The sequence below is a fragment of the Prinia subflava genome, chromosome 8 (assembly GCF_021018805.1).
Source record: "Prinia subflava isolate CZ2003 ecotype Zambia chromosome 8, Cam_Psub_1.2, whole genome shotgun sequence".
NCBI lineage: Eukaryota > Metazoa > Chordata > Aves > Passeriformes > Cisticolidae > Prinia > Prinia subflava.
Window position 1 is genome coordinate 5,444,516 of NC_086254.1, and position 25,389 is coordinate 5,469,904.

A 25,389-nucleotide genomic window follows, 5' to 3' on the forward strand; every position below is an offset into this window, starting at 1 on the left:
TCGCTCCCGCGTGCAGGACAGACAGAAATGCAGTGCTGGGAAAGCACAGGCAACAGAGGGGCTGCTTGCTGCTGTGGGAGCAGAGCTACTTGGAGAACTACCCCACGCCTTCACTGCTGACAGGAGCGTTTTGCAGGTTATTAAGAATAAAAATCCATTCCTTCCTGCGCCTGTTGTCTGCACCAAAACCTCCCTTGGCGTTTCATGCATCGGTGCTGTCCCCTCAGCCCTGCTGCTGCCAGCGGGCCACGAGCAGCTCCTCAAAACCCAGTGGGGTGACTGTGAAATGGCACAAAAATAAAAGTGACAGGAAGGCTTGCTTCCTGAAAGCTTTAGTTTTCTAGGGAACAGCTACGAGCCACGGGCAGACACAATGCATCTTGGCTGTGTTCCCCCGACACGCGGCTCCTTTCAACAACAGGGAAGCGAGAGAACGGGATCCATGCTGGCTCTGACAACAGCTCAGAGAGGGGGCTTTGGAGATGCTCCCCTCCCTCAGACAGGAAAAAACCAGCTTCATCTTCCAATGGGCACTCCAACAGCACAGACCTCACGGTGCACCAGGCTATTTCAGTACCAATTTCTGCCAAGCTACACAGTGACATCTGAAGTGACTGAAACAGCTCTCCACAAACACTAAATCTTCTCTGAGGTCCTGTAGCCCACCTAGAAACTCTCCCTGCACAAGTTCCCTTTACAAAGCACCCAGAGCACATTTCCCAGTGACAAAGCCCGTTTTTCAAACCTCCACATCACTCTAGACGCTCAAGAGAATTCAGAGATCAGGACAGGCTCCAAGGCTTGGCTACAAGCGCTGTTTGCAAGTACAACATCACTCCTGTGAATATTTAAAATGCACTTAACAGATGACTGATAACCAGGAGGAAACAAACACAGATCTGCAGTGGTTATTCACTGCAGAGACATCTCCAGGCTTATCTTTGTCCCAGGCTTTTCTTCTGAAGACCAGAGTAATTATTTGCCTAGAACAGGATATTTTTAGGGTCACATTCAGACAAGGAACATGACCTGCCATCATTCACAGAGGAGGATGCAGGGGTGAGGCAGGAGCCAGTCCCATTAGGAAAAGGCTGGACTGGCAGATCAGAACATCACAGCTCACGTTGTAGATGGGTTTGCTCTTCCATTTGATTAGGGTTTGGGGAGTTAGTTTGCTTTTAAAGAAGCATGTGACAAACTGAGTCAACAAAGCTCCAGATACGCTGTTCAAGTAAGTGCTGGTGTGTCAGGATATTGAACAAATGCACCATATAGCTGAAGCAAAAGCTTCCAGGACTACCTATGCTTAGAGCCAAAAAGGCTCTGACCTTTTGCCTCTGCAGAAAAAAACTTGGATATTAACTTTGCTCTGATCCCTTCCAGCCTGTACCCTGAGAGACCTCACAGCAAATGTGTTTTATGCTGGTCAAGAGATACCATAAAGCTCCATACCTCTCTCCATCAGAGTACAGACAAAAAGGATAAATTGCCCTGAGAAGAGCAGCAAAGGTGTAAGACAGTGACTTACCAGATGGTAACTAGCCTCCATAAAACCTGTAAAATGTGACAAATCCCTGTGCTTCCCTGGATCTCTCTTCTACTCCCAGTACCTCTCCTTCCCCTAGTCCTCACAGGAGCAACATTATCACCCTAAGTAGGTGTTAGAAAGGAACAAATCACACACAATTTGCTTTTTGTTAAGAGGCCTTAAGAGCTTTTTCCCTGTGTGGGACTCAGTTTATCCCTACTTGAGGCCATGGCAGAAGCTGAGGAGATTCCTCATTTTTTTCCAGCACCCACCTCTCCATACAGCAACCCAGGCTCTGGCTGTCCAGTTCTGCTTAAGAAATAACAGATAAAAGTGAGTGATTCCAAAGTCAAAAGAAGGATCAGTCAGAGACCAAAGGAAGCCAGCCAGAGGATGCAAATCCAATTAATATTGAGCTTATAAAATAAGGCTTATTACACTGTCAAGTCTCTCCCACAGAAACAGCCTGACAGAGCAGAGTTTTGTTCTATTGACTGCTCTCTACGCCAAGCCACGGTTTAGATTAATATATCAGATCATTTACATCTTGTTACTGGCTCACTGAGGAGTAATAAATGCAACTATTACACCTCATCCCTATTCATAGTCTTGCATGCAGATGAACTTCAAGCTTTATATTGACAGGCAGCGAAGTCCGGGGGAAAAGAAAGAATCCAGTTCACTTCCAGATATTATTGTATGCACGGAGGATTTCTGGTACTGTTGTCTGCAGCAGCAGAAAGGCTGGTTTATCAAGCAGCAAGCATTTTACAAAGGGTATTATGGAAATGACTGAATAATTCTGCATAATCAAGCCAGATGTTAACTATTCTACCGTTTCCTACTACACTCATCAGAAGGAGCTGCAGGGTAGGAACCCAACCTCGAAGCAGCTCGTACACTGATGTTGGCTGCAATTCCCTTGGTTGACAGGGAATGACATATTTGGGTTCCTCAAGCTATCCACAAGTCTTCCATTTTCCCTAAATGTCAGGCCTTGGGTGTGGGGGGAGGAGGAGAGGAAGAAGAATGTGGATTTATTGTTTTAGTTAAGATCCCAACTCTCACAAAAAGGAGAAAAAATCCCTGACTGGCTCAGAGAATTTACCAGGAGCCTTCATGTGTTTTCAGATTGGACTCAACATCTCTCTTCCATGCCAGGAAGCTCTGAGCTGCTGCAGCCCCTCTTTGGTGGCTGGAGGGCTCTGCAGAGCACAGCCTGAGCCTCTCCTGGTTCCTGAGCTCGGGCCCAAGCACTGCAGATGTGCTCCAGAGCCGCAGAGCCAGTGCCAAGGAGCTGCAGCTCCTCCAGTCCCTACAGGCAGAGCTGGCTCTGCCCAGACTGAAGAAAGGAGCAACAGCATTTCTACTGCACCAGAAGTTACAGGGGGGGAGTTAATAAAGAACTGATCAGTTCCACAGCAGATCTGGGCTGCACTTCCCATTGCAGCATCACAAAGTCTCTTTTTCTGGTTTTCTTGCTTGTCACACTCCCATGGCACCGGCGCTTTCCCCATTCAGGAACTGCAGGTCTGTTTTTCCTCCTGTGAGATGCCCAAATCATAACTTTATTCCAAACTCAGAGCGATGGAAGAGATGGTAGCAGTGATGTGTGTGAGTAAGAGGGAAGAGGAAGACAGAGGGAACAGGAACCAATTACCCACGGAGTGTCCTCTCCCATCTGGAGTGACAGGCAGAGTGCAGAAGGAAAGAAACAGATATTAGTCAGGCGTGAAGTGCTGCTGAAGCAATTCCCCAGGACTAACAGCTCTGGTAAACCATTTCCATTTGTCTCACGGGCAGACAGACACTCCTGCCAGAAGGACAACCTGGATCTGCCTTACAGGAGAGTCAGGAACAGCCCCACAGAGGAGAGGACTGTGTTAATACAGCTGTCAGCCCCACTCAGGCTGAAACACTCACTGTGAACGTGGCATGGACAAGCGATGGCTCTTGATGGTCCAAGGGAGTTCAAGGCACTGCAAATCATGGCAGATCCTGGTCCTAAAGTTGGCAGCTTTGCCTCTTGCTGAAGAGCACAAAGCCTTCACCTTCAGGGTGAAGAGCTGCCAGCTTCAGGAGACAAGCAGAGGGTGGACAGGGAGTCTCAGCTCCCAAAGGCATAAAAGTTCTTCAAACAGCAATTCTCTTTATTCCCTTCTCTATCCTTCCATAACAGCACCCAAGCAGCCTCGTGGGTTTAAAGAAGAGGCTGGGCTCAACCCTGTATCAATAAAACCAGTGCCAGCACCTTTTCCCAAACTGCATCAGCACTTTTACTTTGCACAAGTTGGCCTGGACGGTGCCGCAGCTGCTCTGCAGTTGGAGAGGCTCTGCCCTGCAATTCCAGCCCTGTGGAAGCAGTTATGCTGACTTATGAAGTGTAGCAGTGCTGGAGTTACTGCATTAGGAGGCTTTATTTGCATCTTAACAGCAGCTTGTAATGAAGTGACTCTGCTCAAGTGTTCATGTGATCCTGAGGGGCTACAATCACTTCTGCAAAATGACGTGAGGCTCTTGGAGTACCAAAAAATAACAGGGAGGGTGGAGCCAGGGACACAAGCTTAAATAACCACTGCTCAGCAACTGCCTTGCCTTGTGCCCACAGCATAACCAGGGCTCCCAGGGCAGCTGTGCATTTTGTGGACCACAATTCAGGGGTTAACAGGGGACAGTTGCCTTCCTGCTGCCTCACATGCAAAGCAGGAGTGAAGCACCACAGCTCCAGGTGCTGCCTGCACTCAGTGACACAGCAGCAAGGAGCACAAGGCATTTACCCAACGGGACTGGGGTGAGATGCTGAGGGCAGGGCTGCTGGCAGCCTTCTATGCAGGCTAATCCTGTGAGAGAGCCCTGAGCTGCAGGACAGACCATGCAGGGGCTGCAGGATCTCACTGCAGACACCGCTGTGGCTCACACAGAGGCATTTCAGTGCCTTGTTTGCTGCCTGTTTTGTGTCTGCACACCAAGGCAGGATTACAGAGCACCAGTGCTGCTCTCCAAAGCAGGCACAGCTGTCCAAAGCTGCTGGAGGACAGGTCACACTGCCAATACCACGGTCACCAGTTTCACTGCACCTGCTGTTGATGCTTTGCCCTGCTGAGCAATTTCCATCAGCAAGCAAAACTGAGTCCTAACCATTTTCGTCCTCCAAAGTGTAAAAAACAAGCAGCTCACAAAGCTCTAGCAGTCCTATGACTGCTACAACAGCTCTGAATCAGATATGAATGAGTGACCTACCAAAATAGCTCCTTTTCCACACCAGCCCTGCCCCAGCAATGGATTTGTGTCCTTTGTCAGAAATCTTAACAGATTCCTTTGTGGCTCATGAAGCCTCCACAGGCCAGATGAAAGGAGTCACTCAGCTCCTTGTCAAAGGCTGAAGGAGCACTCTCTGGGAAAGCATCACATCCACTGCACAAATGGATGTTGGGCCTGACCTGGCACAGCCACTCTCACACTGTGGTTCCAAGGAAAGGTAAATGAATTAACTTTCCTAGGATTATACACAGCAAATCACTTGCAGAGCCAGGATAGCAATGTGGCACCCCACAGCAGACTGAAGGTCACTTTGGGGCTTTTTAATAAAACATTGGTGAATCCCTGATCAACCCCAACACTCCAGGGTGTTGTCCATTGAGGGCAGACTTTGAATTCTCCACTTGAAAGCAGTCAGGGAGGGAGGGAGGGACACCAGCAGCCCCTGCTCACAGCCCTGTGGATGAGGCAGGCACTTCAGACTGCTGGAATAGGGATTTCTTCCCAGGGTGCTGAGCCTGTGGTGCCTGGAGCTCAGGGTGAGCTGGGGCTCAGCTCCCACCTTCCATCCCACTGCAGTGATGGGACACAGCCCTGAATCGTGTGGGACAGACCCTTGGGGTCTTGGGGTCAGACCCCCCTCAATCCAGCCAGGTTACACAGAGGGATAGCCCAGCCCAGTCCAGGCATTACAGAAAACTGTGGATATTCAGTGTTTATCCCACAGTTTTTCAGTTTAGGACATAAATCAACCTGACCAGCTGCCAGTCTCGAATCAATAATATTCTTGTAGATGAGTGGTTGGAGTATTAAATAAAATCCTTACATAACAGACAATCCAAGCCTGTCCATTCCTGCAGATTTACTGTTCTGGCCCCGGGTTTCAAGCCAGCCTTTCTGGCTCCTGGCCACAGTGCCCTGCTCCCATACAATGCAGGGGCTCCCAGGAAGCCCACAGAGCTCTCATGCTCCGTGAATTTGCAGAACAAAACACACAAAAAGGTTTAAAGGCAAAAATGTCATGTCAGCACAGACAGACATTCTGCAAAGCACTGCACCACTGCACAGGAGCTGGGAGAGTGACTGTAACCTGCATGAAATTCAGCCACTTGATGGAAAAAGCATCAAACTCCAGCTCTTGGGAGGCACAGCTCTGCACCCAGCAATTTGCTCTCCCACGTGTTTTGTTTCTCCCCCATTAGCGACTGCTGTGGCTACTTTACACCGTGGAGCTGGGGATCCCAAACAGTTTTGTAAAGTAGGCTTAGTCACCATTTTAGAGAAAAAGAAAATTGAGCAGAGAAGAACAAGATCTGTCCATGGTGGCAAACAGGGGCACAACTTGTTCCCAAGAAAACAGCTCTCCAAAAGTCTTACAGCAAGTCTGCCCTGCTTATAAGCAATTCTCTTGTACCAAAGGTCCTTTTTCTCCTCTTTTTAATTGTTAACACATGCTCAGCATCTGTGCATGCATGTTACATTTAATACCAATTACAGAACTCACTATGGAGATAAAATAAGATTTACTCACTAAAGAAATTAACCTCGCAAGCAGCTGGAGCCTCATTGGTCATGGGCATAAATATCTGGCAATGCTGAGGACAATTCAAATGAACAACATTAATTTGGTGTTTGTGCAGATTTACACCATTCAGTCTCTATTTAAATGCCTGGAAGAAAAATAAACCCCTACAGTTTAGGAATTGGAAAAGCAGAATGGCATTTTCCACGGAAGTTAACGCTGCTGTTGGTCTTTCTGGGTTAGTCCCATTGGGACTTTCAGTGCAAGAACATCCCTCTGATGAGACACCCCCTCCAAAAACAAGGGGGTAGGAGAGGGGATCAGCAGATGACACTGAGTGGGTGTGACAAACTGGCTGAGATCCTGCCAGCACCCTCTTGCAGACCTCCAGCTGCCTTTGTCACTGCCACAGAGTGTGCAGCCTTAGCCTGCCCAACAAAGCAGCGGAGAAATGCATGAAAAAATGCATGAAAAAAACCCTTAAGGAGTAACAGAAAGGGAAATTTCAAAGCAGAACAATTCAGGCATTGCTGGCCCCCAAATGTTTTTGATCCCTGGCCAAGGGTGAAGAGCTCAGCCCTTCTTCAAGGGGCACACTGGGATCTGTCTCATCTCCTTCCCACACACAGAAATCAGGCCTGTGGGATCTGCAGTTTGAGGCTGATTTTGGCATGGTACAAATGTGGTTTAATTTTAGCCTGAGATCCAAATGCCAATCCTCTTGGCAAGCCCTGCAGCCCAGGACACTTCCCAGCAATTTGGGTAATACCAGGTTAGGGTTAACCCAGCTTGAGACTTGTTAAACACATGCCCACAGCAACAAACAAACACACAGATCACATTCACTCACTAATTAAGCTTATTATCCTAGACTCATTTAGGATGGAAAAAAAACTCCACAGCATTCCACCAGCACTGCCAAGGCCACCACTAAACCATGTCCCCAAGTGCCACATCCACACGATTTTCAAGTGACCCCACCACTGCCCTGGTGCCCATTCCAGTGCTTGAAAACCCTTTTGGCGAAGACAGATATTCAATTTAAACCTCCCTTGGCACAAGCAGAGGCCATTCCCTCTTGTCCTGTCACTTGTTACCTGAGAAAAGAGACTGACCAAAGGAAGGAAAAGCTGGAGCTTTGATGCAACAGCCCTCCAACAGAAAGCATCCACCTTCAACAACCACACCAGCATTCAGATTTTTTTTTAAGTGCTTCCCCATCTACTCAACTGAGAGAGTGCTGGCCATGCAGCCCCAGGCACAGCTACTCCCCATCCAGAAAGGATCATTTTGTCAGATCACACTCCATAACCCCACAGATGTACTTAAGGCTTGAGAAAAATATTAAGTAAAAGCCTGCTACCATTTCAACTAACAGCTCCACTGTCAGAGCAGGTCAGTAAATTAAGCCCATTAATGCCAGCTGCGAGACAGCTCTTCTCCCAAAACCAAGTTTTAGTTCTACTGTGTCCATTTATTTGTGTGACACTAATGAGGAACAAAGGGTTACTGGGAGAGGCCTGGAAGGCAGCAGAGAGGAATTTAAGTGCAAACCATCCTGTGGCACCACGGGCAGCACCACCTTCTGCAATGCCTCAATTCCCAGTCCCAGGTTTTTAGGGGCACTAGTGTAGGGAAAGGCTGCACCAGTTACTGCTCTGGGCTCACTGCCTGCTTCCCCAGCAAGTCCAGCTTGACCTTTTTGCTCATTCCCAGTAAGAGCAGTGTCCCTGCTAAGCAAACCTGTCTGGTTAGAGAGTGCAGAGCCTACAGCACCCTCTGCCCTCTGTGAGTGCCAGGGCCATTAAGGGGTAGATTGTTTCCAACTCATTAGGCCATGAAGCACTGGAGCTGGGAATGTGTTTAACATTTGCTTTAGTAAGTTTATGGCAGTTAAAAAAAAATATGTTTGACTAATAGGGATTTGTTGAATTGGGGTTCATCCAGCTGCCTCCTGCCTCTGAGTAGGAGATTGACTCAGAGCTGAGAGTGCACCTGAACCAGGCAGAGATAACCCAGCCCAACTCATCACAAGCCAAACTTCAAGCAAGACAAACCCACTCCAAGTCTGAAAAACACCCAACTGTCTCCTCTGGGGCAGCCTTACTTGATTTACACGATGCAAATACACCTAGGAGAGCTTCTTCCCCCTGTGGGGAAGCCAGCAGGGAGCTGGGCATCTGTGTGCTGTGCTCCCTTGGGAACAGCTCCCAGGCTGACCCTCAGCACTCCTCACTGCCTGGCTGCCACCAGCACTAAACCACTAAACCACAGCACTGACCTCTCCCCTGCTGCTGGCTCCCTGCTAAGTGATTTTCTCCTGATTTTTTCTTCTGCTGAGCTCATGCCCAGCTCCCTCCCCAGAGCAGAGGGGAGGTGTGACTGCTCCCACTGGAGCCTGACCCTGGCAGTGCCAGGGCAGGAGCCTTGTGAGCAGCTCTGGCACAGGGAGGACTGCACAGAGAGCTCCCTCTTGACCTCACTGCAATTAAAATGTCACTGATATTAAACCATGGCATGCTCTGGAGAATACACAAATGGGAAGGCACAGGGTCACAGCCTGAGGGCTTCAGCACTGAAATTCAGGAGGGCTGGGAACTGGGTGGAATAAATGCCTTCTTGAAAGGGAGCCTGATTCAAATAGAAAGCAGCGAAACACTTTTACATCCTTAAGACAACTTTTTGGTTTCCTTCTGCAGAAAGAAAAAGCACAGAACAAATATAGCCACTGACCACAGGGATTCTACAGCATGCAGCAACATTCATTATAGAGCAGGAAAAGCCTGCTGAAGGCTGGTACAACAACTGGTTAAATCCTCTTGGAGTTTCAGGACCCAGCACTGGGAGCTCGGCTCACTGAGCATTAAAAGCACAAATGATCAAGGCTTTGCAGAGATAAGCACAGCTCCAATTATCTCCCATCAGCTAAAGATGATGTGCTGCTTACCAAGCTGTCCAGTCCTCCTCCCAGGAGGTCCACAGCACCCATTTGCATGGGGGTCACTTGGGGCACATTCACAGGGGGCCCCAGGTCCAGGTTGAGGAGGTCCCCCAGGAGGTCACCCTGGGTTGGGATGACCTGTGGCTGCTCCAGGTTTGTGATGGTCGTGGTGCCCACGGGGCTGTCACCAGCATCAGTGCTGTGGGGGGAGAACAAGGAGCAGAAAAGACAAATATCAGTCACCTCTGGTCTCCAGTTCCAGGTTCCCAGCACGGGGAATCACAGCAAGAGGTGGCTCAGCAGCAGAAGCCAGGCAAAAGGTGGGCCCAGCAGCTGCTGTGTGCTGCACCAGGCAGGGTCATGGCACACGGCCCCTCACCACTCTGAGCACAAAGATTTTTCCTGCCTTGTAGGAGGTTTTCAGCCCAGCAAGGGGTGAATCCTGCCCACCCTGAGAATCAGAGACCCCCTCCAAAACAGAGAGCTGTGGGTACCACATGGGCTACAGAACTGAAAAGAAGCATTTCCTACCTCAGAATAAATCTACAGAGATGATTTTCAGCCCACTGGGCTTGAGAATGACATGAAAACACAGGGAAAAGGAAATAATCCAGATTTTCTCAGAGATCTAACACTGATTAAACCCTTGAGCCCTTACTCTAGCCAGTGCAAACTCCACCACTTCCCTCAGGTCTAGATTAATCACCTTCTCCTGACCAGCAACAAGGTCCATCAGTCTTTTCTAATTGAAAAAGTCAATCTAAAATTGATTCCTCCCTTCTATCAATAATTTCCTTTCCTCTGAGTTAGCAGGCATGCTAATTACTAGTCTAGAAACACTCATTATACAGCTTCCAAAATTTATCATCATATGCAGTCTGGCTACCTTTTATATCTTTTATATTCACTTGTCACTGAATTTGATAACAAGGAGAATCTAAAAAAATAACTGCAGCTCCTGGAGAACTCACTACAATATATTTAAATCCAGAGATGCTCATATTTTAGATAATTAAAATCCATTTTATGTCCTGTTTCCAGCAGTAACTGATAAAATGATTTCTAGCTCACATTACTGCAGCCAGCAGGTAAGTGCACACAATTGCTGTGGGAATTAGTGTCCTGACAAGGTGTTTAACCCTGGAGCTGTTCTGCAAGCACTGCAGCTTCTGATTTGGAGTAGTCAAAATTCTCTTATCCTTATTCAGCTATTGAGGGGAAAGATTCAGTGACAGAGTATTAGCTGCTCCCAATCCCAGTGCCAGGAGGAAAAGATGGAGCATAAGGAGTGCAGAATGAATTAGTTACCAGGCAGCAGCAGGAAGGCTTGAAAGCTTCTTTGCATTAAAAGCTTCAGAGCCCCAATTGCACTAATATTAGCTGTCCTTTCTGCTGCTGCCTTCAGCAGGGAGAGTGCTGAGTGTGCTGAAGTGCTCACTGAAGCATTCCCGAGGAGAGGTGGTGACTGTGATCCACTCCCACCCCCAGGCTGGAACAGGAACAGCCTCTCTGAGAGAGGCACATCACAAACCACTCGGTTCCTTCCCAGGATATAATCCCTCCAACACTCCACCCCTTCAACACTTACTCATCCTTCTCCTGATGGAGACACAGAAATCCCTCTGTGTCTTGTGTAACTGCTGCTGCCCCAAAGCCCAACAAGAAATTAGGAAAGGACAAAGCTCAGTTGGTTTGTCTGAAAAAAGCAAAACCCCACACTTCCATTTGTAAAGAATCTCTTTAAAGAGATTCCTGTAAACAACTTTGCATTTTCTTGGAAAGAAAAGAAATTCCTAAAGAATATGTGTGTTTAAAAGGGCAAAAAGATTTGATACAAGCTTTCCCCTTTAGTCTTGGGTTTGGCCATGGGAATTGGAGATTTGGCCCTGTGAGTTCAGCCTCCAGCAGCTCCCAGATGTTAGAGTCACAAGGGATGCACAGCCTGAACCAGAATCAAAACTTTTCTGCAGCCACCTGTGAAAAAGGAAAATGGACACTCCTGCCCAAATCTACCCAGCCTTGCTTCTCCCAGGAGCCCTGTTAACATCTTCCTAATTTCCCAGCTGAATTATGGCTGAGCAGTGGTGGTGGGAGCCATCACATGAGGAAACACTGCCAAGCCATCAGAAATCTCCTCGACCCTCAGGATACCCCTGCAGCTCTGTGACACTCGGGCTCACTGAAGAGCAGGAACATTTCACCATCTGTGAGCTTCAATGGGTCTTCCCATCAGCTGAGAGCTGCAAGAAACCTGCCCTACAGTGCCCTGAATGGGAAATAAATGAATCAAAATGCCATGTAGTGTGTTCTGCCAACCAGAACTCCTCCTGGGTTTATACCCAGGGAAGCACCACTCAAGGCAGTGCTGTCTTGACCCTCTTAAAGCACTTCACTGTGGACATCTCCCCATTCCCACCTCACGGTGCCATCAGTCCCTACCACAGGGATCAGCCATCAGAATGGTCACTGGAGTACAGGAGTTGCACAGAAAATCACCTCACCTCACTGTTTGGACTGATCTTTCACTGGACACCCTTAACTTGCCTTAAACTGGTGCAGAAAACCCCAATAATGGGGTCTCTTGAGGTGAGCTCCCATCAGAGAAGCCTGGTGTACCATTAAACTAAATCCCACTCATTTTTTTTAATTTACCACTGCATCAGTATGATCAGTGTGCAGCACGCTCTGCTGAGCATCCCTCACACCTTCCCCCAGCTTGCACTGCTGACTGAGGCCTGGAGGTTTGTTTTTTGGGGTTTTTTGAAGCAATGGTTCTGCCAAAGTCAGAAAATAGTTAAGGTCAGCAGACTGAGGGTAAGCAATGAGAGTCAAGTACACAGACACTGCAAGAAGATAATAAACTGCTCCTTCAAAAAGCTGAATTCCCTGAGCTAAATCCCCTAAAATGCTATTTGCTGTAGTGACCTGGAAGAACAGTGTACAGGAAGGTGGGTAACACCAAAAACCAGCTCATTTTGAGACAAATCTTTGATCAGGAGAGGTAGGAAAGTGGCCGCTGATTTCCTGTCCAACTGGTACATTTGTGCTTGCTGATTCTGGGTCAGTGCAGCCCGACTTGATTTCATAGGCAGGGAGAAAACAACTCAGCTTCCCAAAGCCAGCCACCACAGAAATAGCTTTAGTTGCTAAGAATAGCAGAGAAGTGGTGTCAGAAAATAGAAAAGGAGCAGCATCGCACACTGATTTATCAGTGCAACAGCAAAAAATAGCACTGCAAATGTCACTTTGGGAATATTATTAAGAGGTAAGCCTGGCTACTCTGCCTCTTGCTACAAAATACACTCGTTTTTGTAATTAATACCATTAGTGCAAATAGCAAACTGTTCACCTGAATGAGGTTCCAACAGCAACACGGCCCCAGCTGGGACTGAGGCACTGCCTGCTCTTGCAGAGCTAAACCTGCTGCCAGAACTGTGATCCCAGGGAGGCACTGAAGCACCAGGCAATGAGCCAAAGCACTTCCCCCACCTCACAAAGGTCAGACAGACCCTGTCAGTCTACCCATCTTCTTTTGAGCCCTAACACTGATGGGGATTAGATGGCTTTTGTACTTCCCTTGCTTTACAGGCACCGAGTGAGAAGGGGAGATTGGTAAAACTCCCTTCTCCATTTCATACTCCAGCAGTGAAGGATCCCTGGTGCTTGCCTGTTCCAGGAAAATGATATTGCATTCCAGGAGACAGGCTCGTAAAGCTGAGCTGTTGCTGAAGCAAAGCTCCTACAAAATTATCTTCTGAGAGATGCTCACTCCAGTCCTCCTTGCACCAGTCATCCAAAGCTTCTGCTTTTCTGCTCAAATTCATGTCAAGAGCATTTATATGTCTTCTCAAAAGATATCACAGCTTCTCCTCACACAAAACTTTGACACTTCCTGTGTCTTCTGACCCAGGAACTTGGACACTCCACATCCAGGATTACATTCTGCATGCAAGGGCCCCTTGAATGAGGTGCAAACTATCAATAAAATCCCACTGAGGTGTTCTAAAAGATCTTTTGGACTGTTTGCTAGAAAGAAACAGCCAGCCCTGCCCATGCTCACCTGCCGTGGTGGATGGGCAGGTGCTTGCGGTGGATGCCGTGGCTCCCCTCCACGAAAGCGTTGGGGGGTTTGTGGTACACAGAAGCCAGAGACCCAATGTGGCAGATGAGCTCATCCAGCAGGGTTGGCTCAATCAGATCAGTCTCCTCAGAGATGAGTGGCTTTTCTGAGAGCACCACTTCCTTGGCAGTCACTGGATCCGTGGAAAGCAGGCGCCAGTAGATGTAGCCGCGATCCCGCAGGTCTGGGTTGTCAGAATCCTGAGACAAAGCAAGGCATCACTCACAGGTCTGAAGTGAACTAATGCCTGTAATCACTTTATTCTTCTTCATTTAAAAAAACCCAACCACCCAGCAGCCACAGCCACCAATTTGAAAATGATGTTGCAAACTGCTGGTTGAGATGAACATCTTAAAATTAAAATTAAAAACTTAAGTATTAATGCCTGGCTTCCTGCTCAGCTGGTCAGGGAGGAAAAAGCCCAGGATTTACACCCCATTATTGCCCCAAACCACAGAGCTGCCAGCTGCTTTCCAAACTTTCCTGCCAGTAACTGCTAGGAGAAATCCAGAGAAAATAACATGAGTGGCAATGACTGTTAGACACTAAGAGCAGACACACTTACCCAAGGGCACTGCTGGACAAAAAAGATGCTGCAGAGCCACATCTTAATAAGCCACATTCTTTATAGCAACAGAGATCTTATTTATCCTGCCTTTTAGTTATCTAATGAAGTATGGAGAGATGCTAATGATACACACTTAGGGTACTTCAGCAGTTCTCCAGCTGTCAATAATACCCTTGTTTTATTGCAGATACTTTTGCCTCTGCATGAAGTGCTAATTATTTCTCTTTGAGCAGCTCTGCCCAGAGCAGCAAAGTGAGTGAGGATGGTTTGCTGATAATGTTCTAGGGAGAGGGAGGTGCTGTGGTTTTATGTTGTAGTGAATTGTTTATGGAAACAAGAGCTCGGATTTTTAATCCTCACATCAGCAGAATAACAGGATAAATGTTGGAGGTTTTTTTCTCCCTAATAAAATTCCAGCAAAATATTGTACACCTCACCAGCCTTACTCTTGGCATTTCTTTTTCTCTTCTGTGCTCTCATTGCTGCTGCTGCTGCTGCCCTGTTAGAACCTGCATCTGCCATCTGCCTCAAGACATTCTCAAACCTCTTCTTGGAATGAGACTGAGCTCAGCTCATTTTGCTTGTAAGGACCTAAATTAATCTCTCTGTTGTCTCACACATTATCTCAGCAGAGCTGGTTTTGTTTGATGGTAGAATTGTGGACTCTTTACACCCTTAACAATCCTCCCAGACTCTGCACTCAGGTTCAGGCAGGGTTTCTGCAAGGGCACACATGAAAGGCCACACTCTCCTACTTGCAGGCACCTACAGAGATTCAAGGCTGACTGTTTCTTCTCACAGCCAAAAAAACCACACTGGAAACTGATAAACCTCCTGAAACACGAGGCTCAAATCTCTCCCAGTTCTTCCCTCTCCAGGGTCTGCATGCACACCAATGAACCCTGGCTAGCTCAGCTCCTCACCCATGCAACAGCAATGGGGATGCAGAGGTCTGAGACCTCCATTCCTGTGTTTCTTCCAGCCCCAGCTGCTCCAGTGCTATTTTTACCAGGGCTGGCTGGATGAGGCTGGCTCCTGCTACAACCACACCTGCAGTCTGCTGTGCAGACAAGCCCTGAGACACTCAGAGTGCAACAATACCTAAGCTGGGGAAAGAAACACACATGTAATTACTCTCCCACTCAAGTGAAAAACACCATCCCTACCTAGAAATCAGACCTTGAAGCAGAAGGTTTTTTCAGTGTTTTACAGCCAGTTACCCTACATTGACTTATTATTCATATAAAATACAAAAAGCCAGACTGAATCAACACTTGTGACAAACAGAGAAAAAAACCCAGACGCCTGTTACAATCCGAGGGTGCCATTAAACATTTGTGACTCAGCACAGTGGGTTTTAGCACTCAGTACCTTTCCTCTGTTGGCTCAGGCAAATGATACAGCAATGCCCTTGGCCCACTCCTCTCTAAGAGCAGCTCAGATCCTGCCTAAGAGCAGATTTTGAAGCAAGAAAAGCAGGTCATGGGTTTGTTGCTGCTGACCAATGTAACTCCCCAGAGGAATGAATAAAAGTTTCAAGTGCAGTAAGTCCACAGCCGTGATTTCTTGCAGCAAAGAGGATCAAAAAGGCCAGCTGATGACTGACTCCAGGTTTTCTGCTTAGGAACAATCACAGCCTATTCAGCTGGCAGATTATTTTTATCGCTTGACACAGCAGGTCTGGAGAGAAGCTGCTGTTTTTGGGTACTTTACCCCAGCCATTGCAGCCAAGGAGTGCAGGAAGATCAGCTGAGCTCTTCCCCACCCCTGCCACCAGGAAATCTCCATTTCTGTCCTCTAGAGCTCCAGCAGTTGTGTCTGCCAGCTCAAGCCCAGCCTTGCCTGCAGTGATCTGAACTCATAACTCAGCATCTCATGCATAATGAATCCATGATCTTAACCCACTGCTACAGCCTCCAGCAAAGCTGCCACATTGGTTGACAGCATCCAAGCACAAAGGAAAAACCCCAAACTTCAGTTCTTTCTTTTTCATAGCACTGCTTAAACTTTGCTGTGCACAGAACAAAGTCTTTACCAGGCTCTTTCCCTCTGTTGTAGCTCCAGATGTTTAACTGCAAGCCACCTTCAAGGAGAAAGGATTTAGGTTTCTTGATAATTCTACACTGTCCTTAATTTTCCATTTAGTGAGTGAATGGGGAAGGAATTTAGATAAAGCAAGAGCTAAGAAGGAGAAAGCAGATTCCAGATGGTAACAGGCACCAAGCAGTTTTTAAATAGTCTCTTTGGGAGAGAACCTTGAATCTGATCTACTGCAAAGCTGCCTGGCCTGGCAGATGGGAGAATAACAACAACAGCAGGGCAGCACAGTGTCTGCAGGGCTCTGGATCACTGGATACCCTGGCTTACCTGCGTGGCCAGGCTGAGGACCTGCTGCACCAGCTCCTGTGTCTCAGAAGGCTTTTTCAAGAACAGCTTCACTATCGCCGTCAGGAGGGTGAGCTGCACCTAAGGGAGATTAAAAATCCATCCATTCAACAGTGGCTCACAAGTCTCCACACCCTTTGCTGATGTAAAACATAAGACTTCAGTTTCCTGACAGCATTACACTGTTCTTTGCCTTTGAAACCCAGTGTCATGAGACTCTTACCTGTTGCAAAACACTTTCACAGACAAGGCCCTGAGCAGCAGGCTGAGGTTTGTGTCATATTGATATGCACCCCATCACTATCTGAGTTCTGGTCCCCAGTACATTCCCCTAAGAAATCAGCAACCTCTGGAACCCCCTCCAGTTCTTGTCCTTCCATGAAGAGAAATTTTGGAGACACGGACAACAAAGCAAAGCTGCAGATTCCCAAGATTTTTATTTTAGCCCAGAATTGAAGCTTTTATTGACAGATATTGTCTGACCACTGTAATAACATTTACTGTCCATCCCATAAACACACTGCACCACACACTACAGATAAAATGCACATTGCAACTTTACCTGGGTACTTTCATCATGGAAACCCTCCAGGAAACTCTCCAGCAGCTCATCTGCATTGTCAATTCTTTCAGCATATTCACCCACGATCCAGATCATGGCAGCTCTGGCATCTGGCTCATCCAGGGAATCCAGGTTCTCACACAGAGTGGCAATGATGCTCTCGTACCTGGTTTTTGTCAGAGTACAGGTGGATTACTGGAGTGAACTGGGCTTGTTTAACTCCACTTCTGCCCACATCATTCTGCAGAGAATCCTGCACTGAATTAATGTCTCGCATTTCTACACAACAAGCACCATTTTCATTCAACTATTCTTTTTCTCTCCCAAAGCTGAGCACTGAGATCTCACAGGGTCTTTGCAGTTTAGTCCATCAATAAGACCACCCAGATGTGGAGTTCAAGACAAAGCTGCCTCCCTTTCTGTTTGCTAATGGGAATATTTGATCCAACAGTTCAAACCATGAATCTGAATGAGATCCTGCAGCCTTGCTGGAGGCTTCAGCCTGGTAACTCTAAACTGGGTATTACACTCCCCCCAAGGCTTTATTGTAAGCCAGACAATATCCCACACTAATTTAGCTTCCCCTATTCCCATGTGTGGGTATCCCCACAAGCCAGGAATTTCTGAGACTGACTGCAGAAATTGCCAGGGAAGCCTGCAGATGTCCCATATTATTTTTTAGGTGATCATGAGGTCTCTGCTAAAAAACATTGCTGCAGTTCTGTGGCTGAGGAGACAAAACCTTACTGCAGAACCAAGAGAAGCTGAGTTCTGCCCAAGCCCGAGGAACACTGGGTGGGAAAAGTCAGCAGTGCTTTGTTCAGCACAAGCTGACTGGATCTTGGAGCATGTGAGCCATGAACTTTCACAGCCCTGTATGAGGAGACTTGTACACTTCATGGATTTCTAGAGGACATTAGCAACACCACAATAGCCTGACGCCATAAACTTGGCCAAATTTTCCTTCTGGCACCCTCTGCAAGAGCTTTACTGGCTTTTGATCCAGGCTTCAATAAGGAGTGGTGGGAAAGGAAAACCCTTCAACTCAAACTAGTAACAAGCCAGGCTGATACCTCAGCTAGAGCCAACACCTGAATCCTACCAAACCAGGAGTGGGATCACTGCCTCCACCTTTGCTGCAGAGCCCTGGCAAGCTGAGTCCTGCTCTGTGCTGAGGATGGCAGCCAAGTGCTTCCAACAACGCCCGAGGCAGCTCCTACGTACTTGTTGGGGTACTTGCGGAAGATGTCCCTGATGACCACGATGGCCTCCTGCACCACGTAGTTGACCTTGGTCTGGATGAGGTCCAGCAGTGTGCTCACACAGCGCTCTGCAGATTGCTAGAGAGAGCAGAAAAACACAATTTAAAGCTGAGGAAACACTCCTGCTCCCACAGCACGCACTGAGGAACACGGCATGTGTATGAGAAAAGGCCCAGAGGGGGAAAACAAGAGGACAAGAGCTACAAACTCTGTCCAGAAATGAACTACAGGGTAACAAAAGGTTGTTTGTGGGGATACCAGATGGCTCCAGCTCCTGTAGTAAGTAAGAGAAGCAACTGTGCCAGTAGAAAGTTGGGTCACCACACCAGAGACCTTGAGAACATCGCCTACACTGCTGTTTGTAGCACCCTGGGGCTGATACAGGCCACTGAATGAGCTCTCTGGGGCTTCCCACGCCAGGCAATCACAGCTGGGAAAGTTCTGATAGTGACTGCAAGAGAGCTTCTAGCAAAGCCAGAAGACAGGAGAAAGGAGTGTTGTCAAAACCAGCAGCAAAGAGCAGCTCCCAGCAGCAACAGGTTCAGTATTTTTGGGGTGAGGTCACTAACAACATATGAAATGTATGGCTAAAAATAGAAATTCAGCTGCTCCTAGCACAGCTCTCACATTAATTAGTTCAATCCAGAGGCACTGCAAGATAACAAGGACTGGACACTGTCATGCTCCAGGAACCAGGAGTGGAGTTGGAGGCAGATAATTCAGGGAGGTCTATTCCCAAACAGCACAGCGAGGCAGGACATCACAGGAGCAACCAACCTCAGCAGCAGAGAGCCTCAAATAAGGGCAGTGATTTGGTTATTAGCAGAGCACACATGAAGCCTCATTACACAGCTGGTGATTAATGTGAGAAGCAGACTGCTCCCGACGCTGCCGAGGCAGGCGCTTTCGGAACACTCATAAAGGATTCGGGCTGGAGACAAACACTGTAGGGCACAAACAACAGCAATGTAGGTGGATTTTTCAATTCCAGTGAGTTAACAGCTCCCTCGACTTACAGAGCACTTAAAGGCTGGGCAGAAGGAGGAGGAGTGAAATGGCATTTTAGTCACAGGAATCGGTTCTGTGAGAATGGGCAAAAATCTCAAGGACAAACCTCATGAATTTGGGTCAGAGACTAAAACCTTCTGGCAATTTCCTGCCCTCGTGGGTATCTCACACAGGGCCTGTCAGCACAGACATGAGGATCAGCCAAGGGAGGAGACACCACAAACCAGCACTTGCTCTGCCTTTGCAAACTGGCAATAAGTCATAAGACTCTCCTCTGAAATTCACACTGAACAGAAAAAAAAATCCAATGCAATTGGTGTCAGAGTGAAGAGAGGCAGCACATAAAAATGTGTGCAGTATTTTTTATGATACCTGTCTCTCCTTAGCTCAGCTTTATGGGTACTATGGCACTACAGGGGCAATGAATGGCAACCTGACCATGTCCTGCTCTGATCCCTTCTGCTCCAGAAGGGATTTGAGGCTGTGACCTGTAAGACACTTGCACTTCATGGGGACTGACCATGGACCTGGCTCCACACACCAAACCTGGCTCACAGTGGGGGCCCTGCTCAAAGTCCTTGCAAAAGAGATGCTTCACAGCTTCCAATTTCACCTCTTCATCTCAAAAACTTTCATGTGATACTTTAGCAAGTGGCCTGATGGAGGTAGATCTGTCCCACATCCATTCTACAGAATCTACAGCACCAGTCACTGCTGGCAACAAGCAGTGCAGCCTTGTCAGAGCCTACAACTAACAGAGCTTTAAGAGCCATATAATTCAAGGAAAAGCAAATTAAAGTTTAGTTTTCTTTTCTTTAGACACTTCGAAGCGTGTTTTTTTCCCAGGAAAAGCACAACATCCACTTTGAAATACACAGCAATGATTTTTAGCCAAAGAGTCCCTTGCAAAGTGAGCAGTGGTGGGTGCACACCCTGAAGAGCAGTCCCTCTAACAAAACCAATCTCAGCTCATCCCATCCCTTGTAAACACACTGCTTTTTGAGGATGGACATCCTTGGGGACAGCAGAGCTCTGCAAACTGATGAAAGAATGCCCCAACTCGAACAGCTTTCAAGTTGGCATAGGGAAGGACAAGCAATCAAAATCAAAATAGTTTTGTTTTTCTGCAGAAAACAAATGAAAGCCCGCAAGATTACTGAAGTAGCACATATCACACTCAGCCATAAGCCTCAGTGATTTCTAAGAACCAGCCTGCTGACAGAGTCTCTTGGAAATGAGACAAATATCCCCGTAAGATGGCTCCTTCTGCTTCTCCTTTGCTCCAAAGGAATCTCTATCTTTACTGCATCCACTTCATTTCCTTTTCCCACAGGAGCAGTGCTTGTTTTCCTTACAATCAAAGCACAGCACGATGGTTTTTTGTGATGCTGTCACTGGAGCAAACCAATTCACAAGGCAGACAAGTGTAGCTACACCAGAGTTTGCTGTAGATAAACCTAAGCTAACTCTGAGCTCAGCTATCAATAATCCAGCCCTATCCATGCAAAATGATGATCTTCTGTCATCCCCAAAAACAATGTGACTGCTCAAGACTGGGCAAAATCTTGTTACTCAGGGTGGGTGTTGGTTCCATATCCCAAACCTGCACTGGGAGCAAAGGGAACACCACATTTGCTTTTGATGCAGCTCTCAGCAGACAAATTTATTTCTGTCTCACTCTCCTAGGAGTGACAATTAGACAAAAGGTAGGATCCCTGAGGTGCTCTGTGAATCCTCATTCATCAACAGCTCCCACTGGCTGTGTCCTTTGTCAAAAAGGAGATTTCTGAGCTTTGGGAACTTGGACACTGATGGCTGTGAGGATGGCCTCCCATTAGTCATAACTCAAAGTGTAAACAGCCTTTAGTAAACACAGATGCAGTGGGGACAGGGATTAACCTAGGGATGAGGACACTGCCATGAATTGTTCTGTATTTGTCCTCTTTAAATCTGGTCCCTGTCAGAGCAGGAAACAGACCTCACCCTCAGCAGCAGCATCTTCAATGAAGCAGTGCTAAAAATCAAGGTTAAAATTACTAATGAGAGACACAATTGCAATCAGAGGGTCATTGGGGCATTATTACTAGTCCTTTGGTTATCAAACATGACTGTTGTGGTATCCGGGATGGGGAAAATGTGGGGAATGAGGGCAGGAAAGGGTGAAAACTTCTAAAAACACCTTGATGCTGCAGGAGTACACCACCCTCCATGTGCAACCAGGACAGACACGGGGCCAAATCCTAGTGAGAAAGTCCCTGCTGAGAACCAAAACAAATTCCCACCCCCCAGTACAGCACTGCAACAAAAAGGGCTGTCACCAGCTCCTATTAAACTTCTCTGTAGCCCTTTTCCATGCTCAGGGGGGTTTTCTGAGGTTTCCTGTCACTGCTGTGGCTCCATCCAGATGAGCTCCTGCCTGGATGCAGCATGGAAGGAGTGCTTTGGTATTTTGAACTGCAGACATGAAACAGAAGCAGCAGCCCCTGCTCCATGGGGCCACACTTCAAAGAGAGCCCCTGGCAGTGACAAACCTTTGAGTGCTGAAGGAAGGGAGAGCTGCACAAAAGGGCAGTTGATTCTCTCCAGAGGACAGAAGTTGGTGTCCTCTGTGCACAGGCTTGCAGCAGTTTAGCTGAAACAAGAGAATCCTGTGCACTGACACCACACTAAGCCAGGCATGATTAGGTTATTATTTAAATCTGCTGTCAGGCAATGCTCATGGGAGCACACTTGAGCAAAAGCTAAATGAGCTCAGCTGAAATTAGAGCACTTTACGTGACATTTTGCACTCAGTCATCAGTTTACTGAAAAGTACCAACAACACAGCATAAATCTCCCCTCTCTTCACAGCATTTCTGAGCTCCTGACAGGCGTTTCAGATTCACTTACAGGGAAATTAACAGAGACATCACTAAAAAAACAATATTCTATTATGAGCACTTAGGTGGATCTTCCACTGGCAGAGGACATTTCAGACTTGTTTTGGACAACTGCAGAGGTTTCTGGGAACTTGTTTGGATAAGCACTGAGGCAAAAGAGAGCACACTCCAAATGAAGCCACAAGTTATATGGATTTACGTAAGTAGAGTCACTCTGTTTGTATAAATTGCATTTAAGTGTCCCAAATCTCTGCAATTCTCTGCCTCTGTGCTCTGTTCTGCTGAAATGGAGGGGAGGAATGACACAGAATGCTTCATAATACTGAGTTTCGCTGTACAATCTCTTCTTCTTCCCCCTTCAAAAGGTCAGGCCACAGCTATTAAAGGAGTTGGGTGGATAATAGTCATTGTTCCACTAAAGCAAATGCAGTAAAACATTCCATCAAGGATGAATGACCTGCCTTGCTCTGCCTGCAAGACGAGAGGAGCACCCCAGCCTCCCGTGATGTCCTCACAGCTCCTGTTCAGTGGTGCTCTGCCCAGAACCAGGATGTAGCCAGGCCACTTGAGGGCCACCACTGAAATTCCAGCAACACGGGGATGAGGTGGCAAAGGCCATCATTGTTTCTGAAGACAGGGAACCACACAGAACCTCCAGGACGAGATACTTGCCTCCACCTTGATGGCACAGCGGCCGATGGCACGCACGGCCTTGCGCACGAAGTCCACGTCCACCTCGGTGGCGTATTCCTTCAGCTCTGCCAGGACCTGTGGGGACACCACACCAATGTCAGCCCCTGGGGACACTCAGAGAAGAGCCCACCCTCACAGGTGAAGCTGCTTGGACACCAGAAGATGAGCAGGATACTCTTTCACAGCTACCACACATATCCAGCCACACTCTGCCATCAGCCTCACCCTCTGACTGGGTTGGTTACACTGGTGTGTAATCCAAACTGGTGTGGGTTACACTTGGTGTAGGCTGGACAAAGTCAAAAGGTGGTCTGGTCTTGATTATTTTCAATTCCCCTGAACAAGAGCTGAGGAAAAACCAGCCCTGCCAAAGGTTCCTATTCCTTCTCACACTGAAATGACATTTGCTGCATGCAAAGCTCTCAGCAACAAACATTTCTGATCTCTCCTTTTCTGTGCTGAGATGAACCTTTGGATTCCCAGTGAATCCAAACAGAAGAGGCAGAGGAGATATGAGGACACTCTGGAACATCTATATACAGATTAATAACAGCATGAAGATACTTCCTCTTGTAAAACTAAGATTTATTATTTTGTCTCAGTGTTTTTGCTAATGGAAACCACTGAAGGGCTAAACCCAGGATCTGCTGGGATTTTACAGACCTTTAACTTAAAAGCTTTGTCTTAAATCACTTAGCTTACAAAAAATTATTTTAAGAAAAGACCATATATAATTTATATTCCCTCAAAAGCTCAATTTATTTCAGTTTCCACTGCCAAACATGACATCAGGGATTTAATTGTGATGTCACGAATAGATGGTGAGGGAGAGGGGAGCAGCACAAAGCCAGACTGTCCTTTGAAAAATCTCTCATCCAAGCCAATTGCTCAGAAGAATGACAAGATAAAGAGGCCATGAAGGGCCAGACTGCAGACAGATAAATCTGCAAGGAGGAGACAGGACATCTGTGTTTTGAAGTTTTATTATTTCCTGGGATGATCTATGTTGCACAGCCTGGGGCAGCTGATGCTTCCCAAACCCTGCCCCAGGCCTGGGCTGGAACCATCCTGGTGCCCTGGGGGACGGAGAATCTCCACCAGCAGCACAGGAGGACGTGGCTGGAAGCTGCTCTCAGGTCTCATTCCAGGACATTTTCCTGCTAAAGCTTGTGTTGTTTTATGAATGCCTCCTCAGAAGCAGGAGAGATTCATTCATTAGTCTGCAGATCTCAGACTGCCCTCCAGACACCACTGCCTTTCATGCAAACAGCCCATATTATTGGAACATTATAAATTCAAATTGGTGTGGAGCCTACCAAAAGTACAGAGAAAATTCCAAGTATGTTCTCACAGAAAGTGATTTTTTAAAATATTTTCCATGCCCCCAGCACAAAAAGGGCACGAATTACCTTGCTCAGTTCCAAAAACCATCAGAAGAGAGCTGAAGGAGCTGCTTCAAGATGTCACAATAATTGAAATTGCTCTGTGACAATTAGGATAGGACAATAATAGCACTAACCAGAGGCATTAATCATTCTGCATTAGTGTTAGGCCTCATGGCCAGGGATGCACTCCACACCTCCTCCAAGGAAGGGATCTGCATTAAACCAACATCAAACACAAGAAGAATCTACACTGTAAAGCAAACCTCAATCCAGTTCAGCTTCAGCTTTGTGCTATTTCCACTCTGGAAGCAAGTTGAGCAAAAGCAGGATTTTTTTAGCCCTGAAGAGTGCCTGTGTGAACGTTTAATGATTTTACTAACTTGAAATTCACACTTCAATAACGTTTGGCCTTTCTGAATGCCTCCCTTACAGGCACACCCCTCTCACTTGAAACAAGCCTCTCATTCCAACCTCAGCACTGGCAGTGACTCATTTGACAGGAGCAGTGAGTTTTCCTCCTGGAATTGTCATCTGTGAAACAACATCCACCTCATGGTCACGATACATCCATGCCACACTATTAACATTTAAATGATGGGGGCAACTCCACCACCTCCCCTTAAAGAACTGCACAGAGCACTCTGTGATGCCTAAAAGCCAGGATAACTCCAGGAGCAGCTGCAAACACCCTCACACAAGGACCAGGGGAGGGTTTTCCCCTCCCAGAGCACCTGGGCAATGTTTGCTTGGGAGGCCAGGCGGATCATGATGTCCAGTTTCTCCAGTTTGACGTAGATGGGGTCGTTGTACTTCACAAAGAACACTTTGATCTCCTGCTTCAGGATTTCAGGCCTGCAGGGAACATAATGTGTCACTCAAGAGTGGTAAAAAACCCAAACTATTGTAACAACAGGCGTCTTTTCTTTAGAAATCTACACAAATATTCACTGAGAAACAGAATGGTGTCATTTTCTGCTTGACCAGGGAAGTCATGGACTCCTCATCCTTGGAAGCGTTCGAGACCAGGCTGGACAGAGCTCTCAGTAACTTGGAACTGGATGATCTTTAGGGTCCCTTTCAACCCAAACCATTCTCTGACTCTGATTTTATGCCTAGGATGTGCAGACACCAATTTGAAGAAAGAAGTATGGATAAAAAGATTATTTAGATACAAAAATGCATAATTCAAGTCTTTCTACGGCCACATCTCTGCTTCCTCTATTTGAGCTGCTGAACCAACCACGACAGGCAGTGAACAATAATATTTTCAGTGAAAAA

At 47.2% G+C, this 25,389-nt stretch overlaps 1 protein-coding gene across 4 annotated transcripts in view; it reads right to left on the bottom strand.

Moving 5' to 3' along the window:
• Positions 1-25,389, bottom strand: part of AP2B1 (adaptor related protein complex 2 subunit beta 1) — a 75,130-nt gene that overhangs the window by 24,556 nt on the left and 25,185 nt on the right. For all 4 annotated transcript variants that reach the window (XM_063402509.1, XM_063402508.1, XM_063402511.1 and 1 more), the window contains exons 8-14: positions 24,843-24,963; positions 22,706-22,801; positions 18,109-18,224; positions 16,885-17,050; positions 16,305-16,403; positions 13,310-13,569; positions 9,256-9,448 (exon numbers count right to left, since the gene is read on the bottom strand). In XM_063402509.1, the coding sequence (XP_063258579.1) occupies positions 9,256-9,448; positions 13,310-13,569; positions 16,305-16,403; positions 16,885-17,050; positions 18,109-18,224; positions 22,706-22,801; positions 24,843-24,963 (1,051 nt within the window). The remainder of the gene's footprint in view (positions 1-9,255; positions 9,449-13,309; positions 13,570-16,304; positions 16,404-16,884; positions 17,051-18,108; positions 18,225-22,705; positions 22,802-24,842; positions 24,964-25,389) is intronic.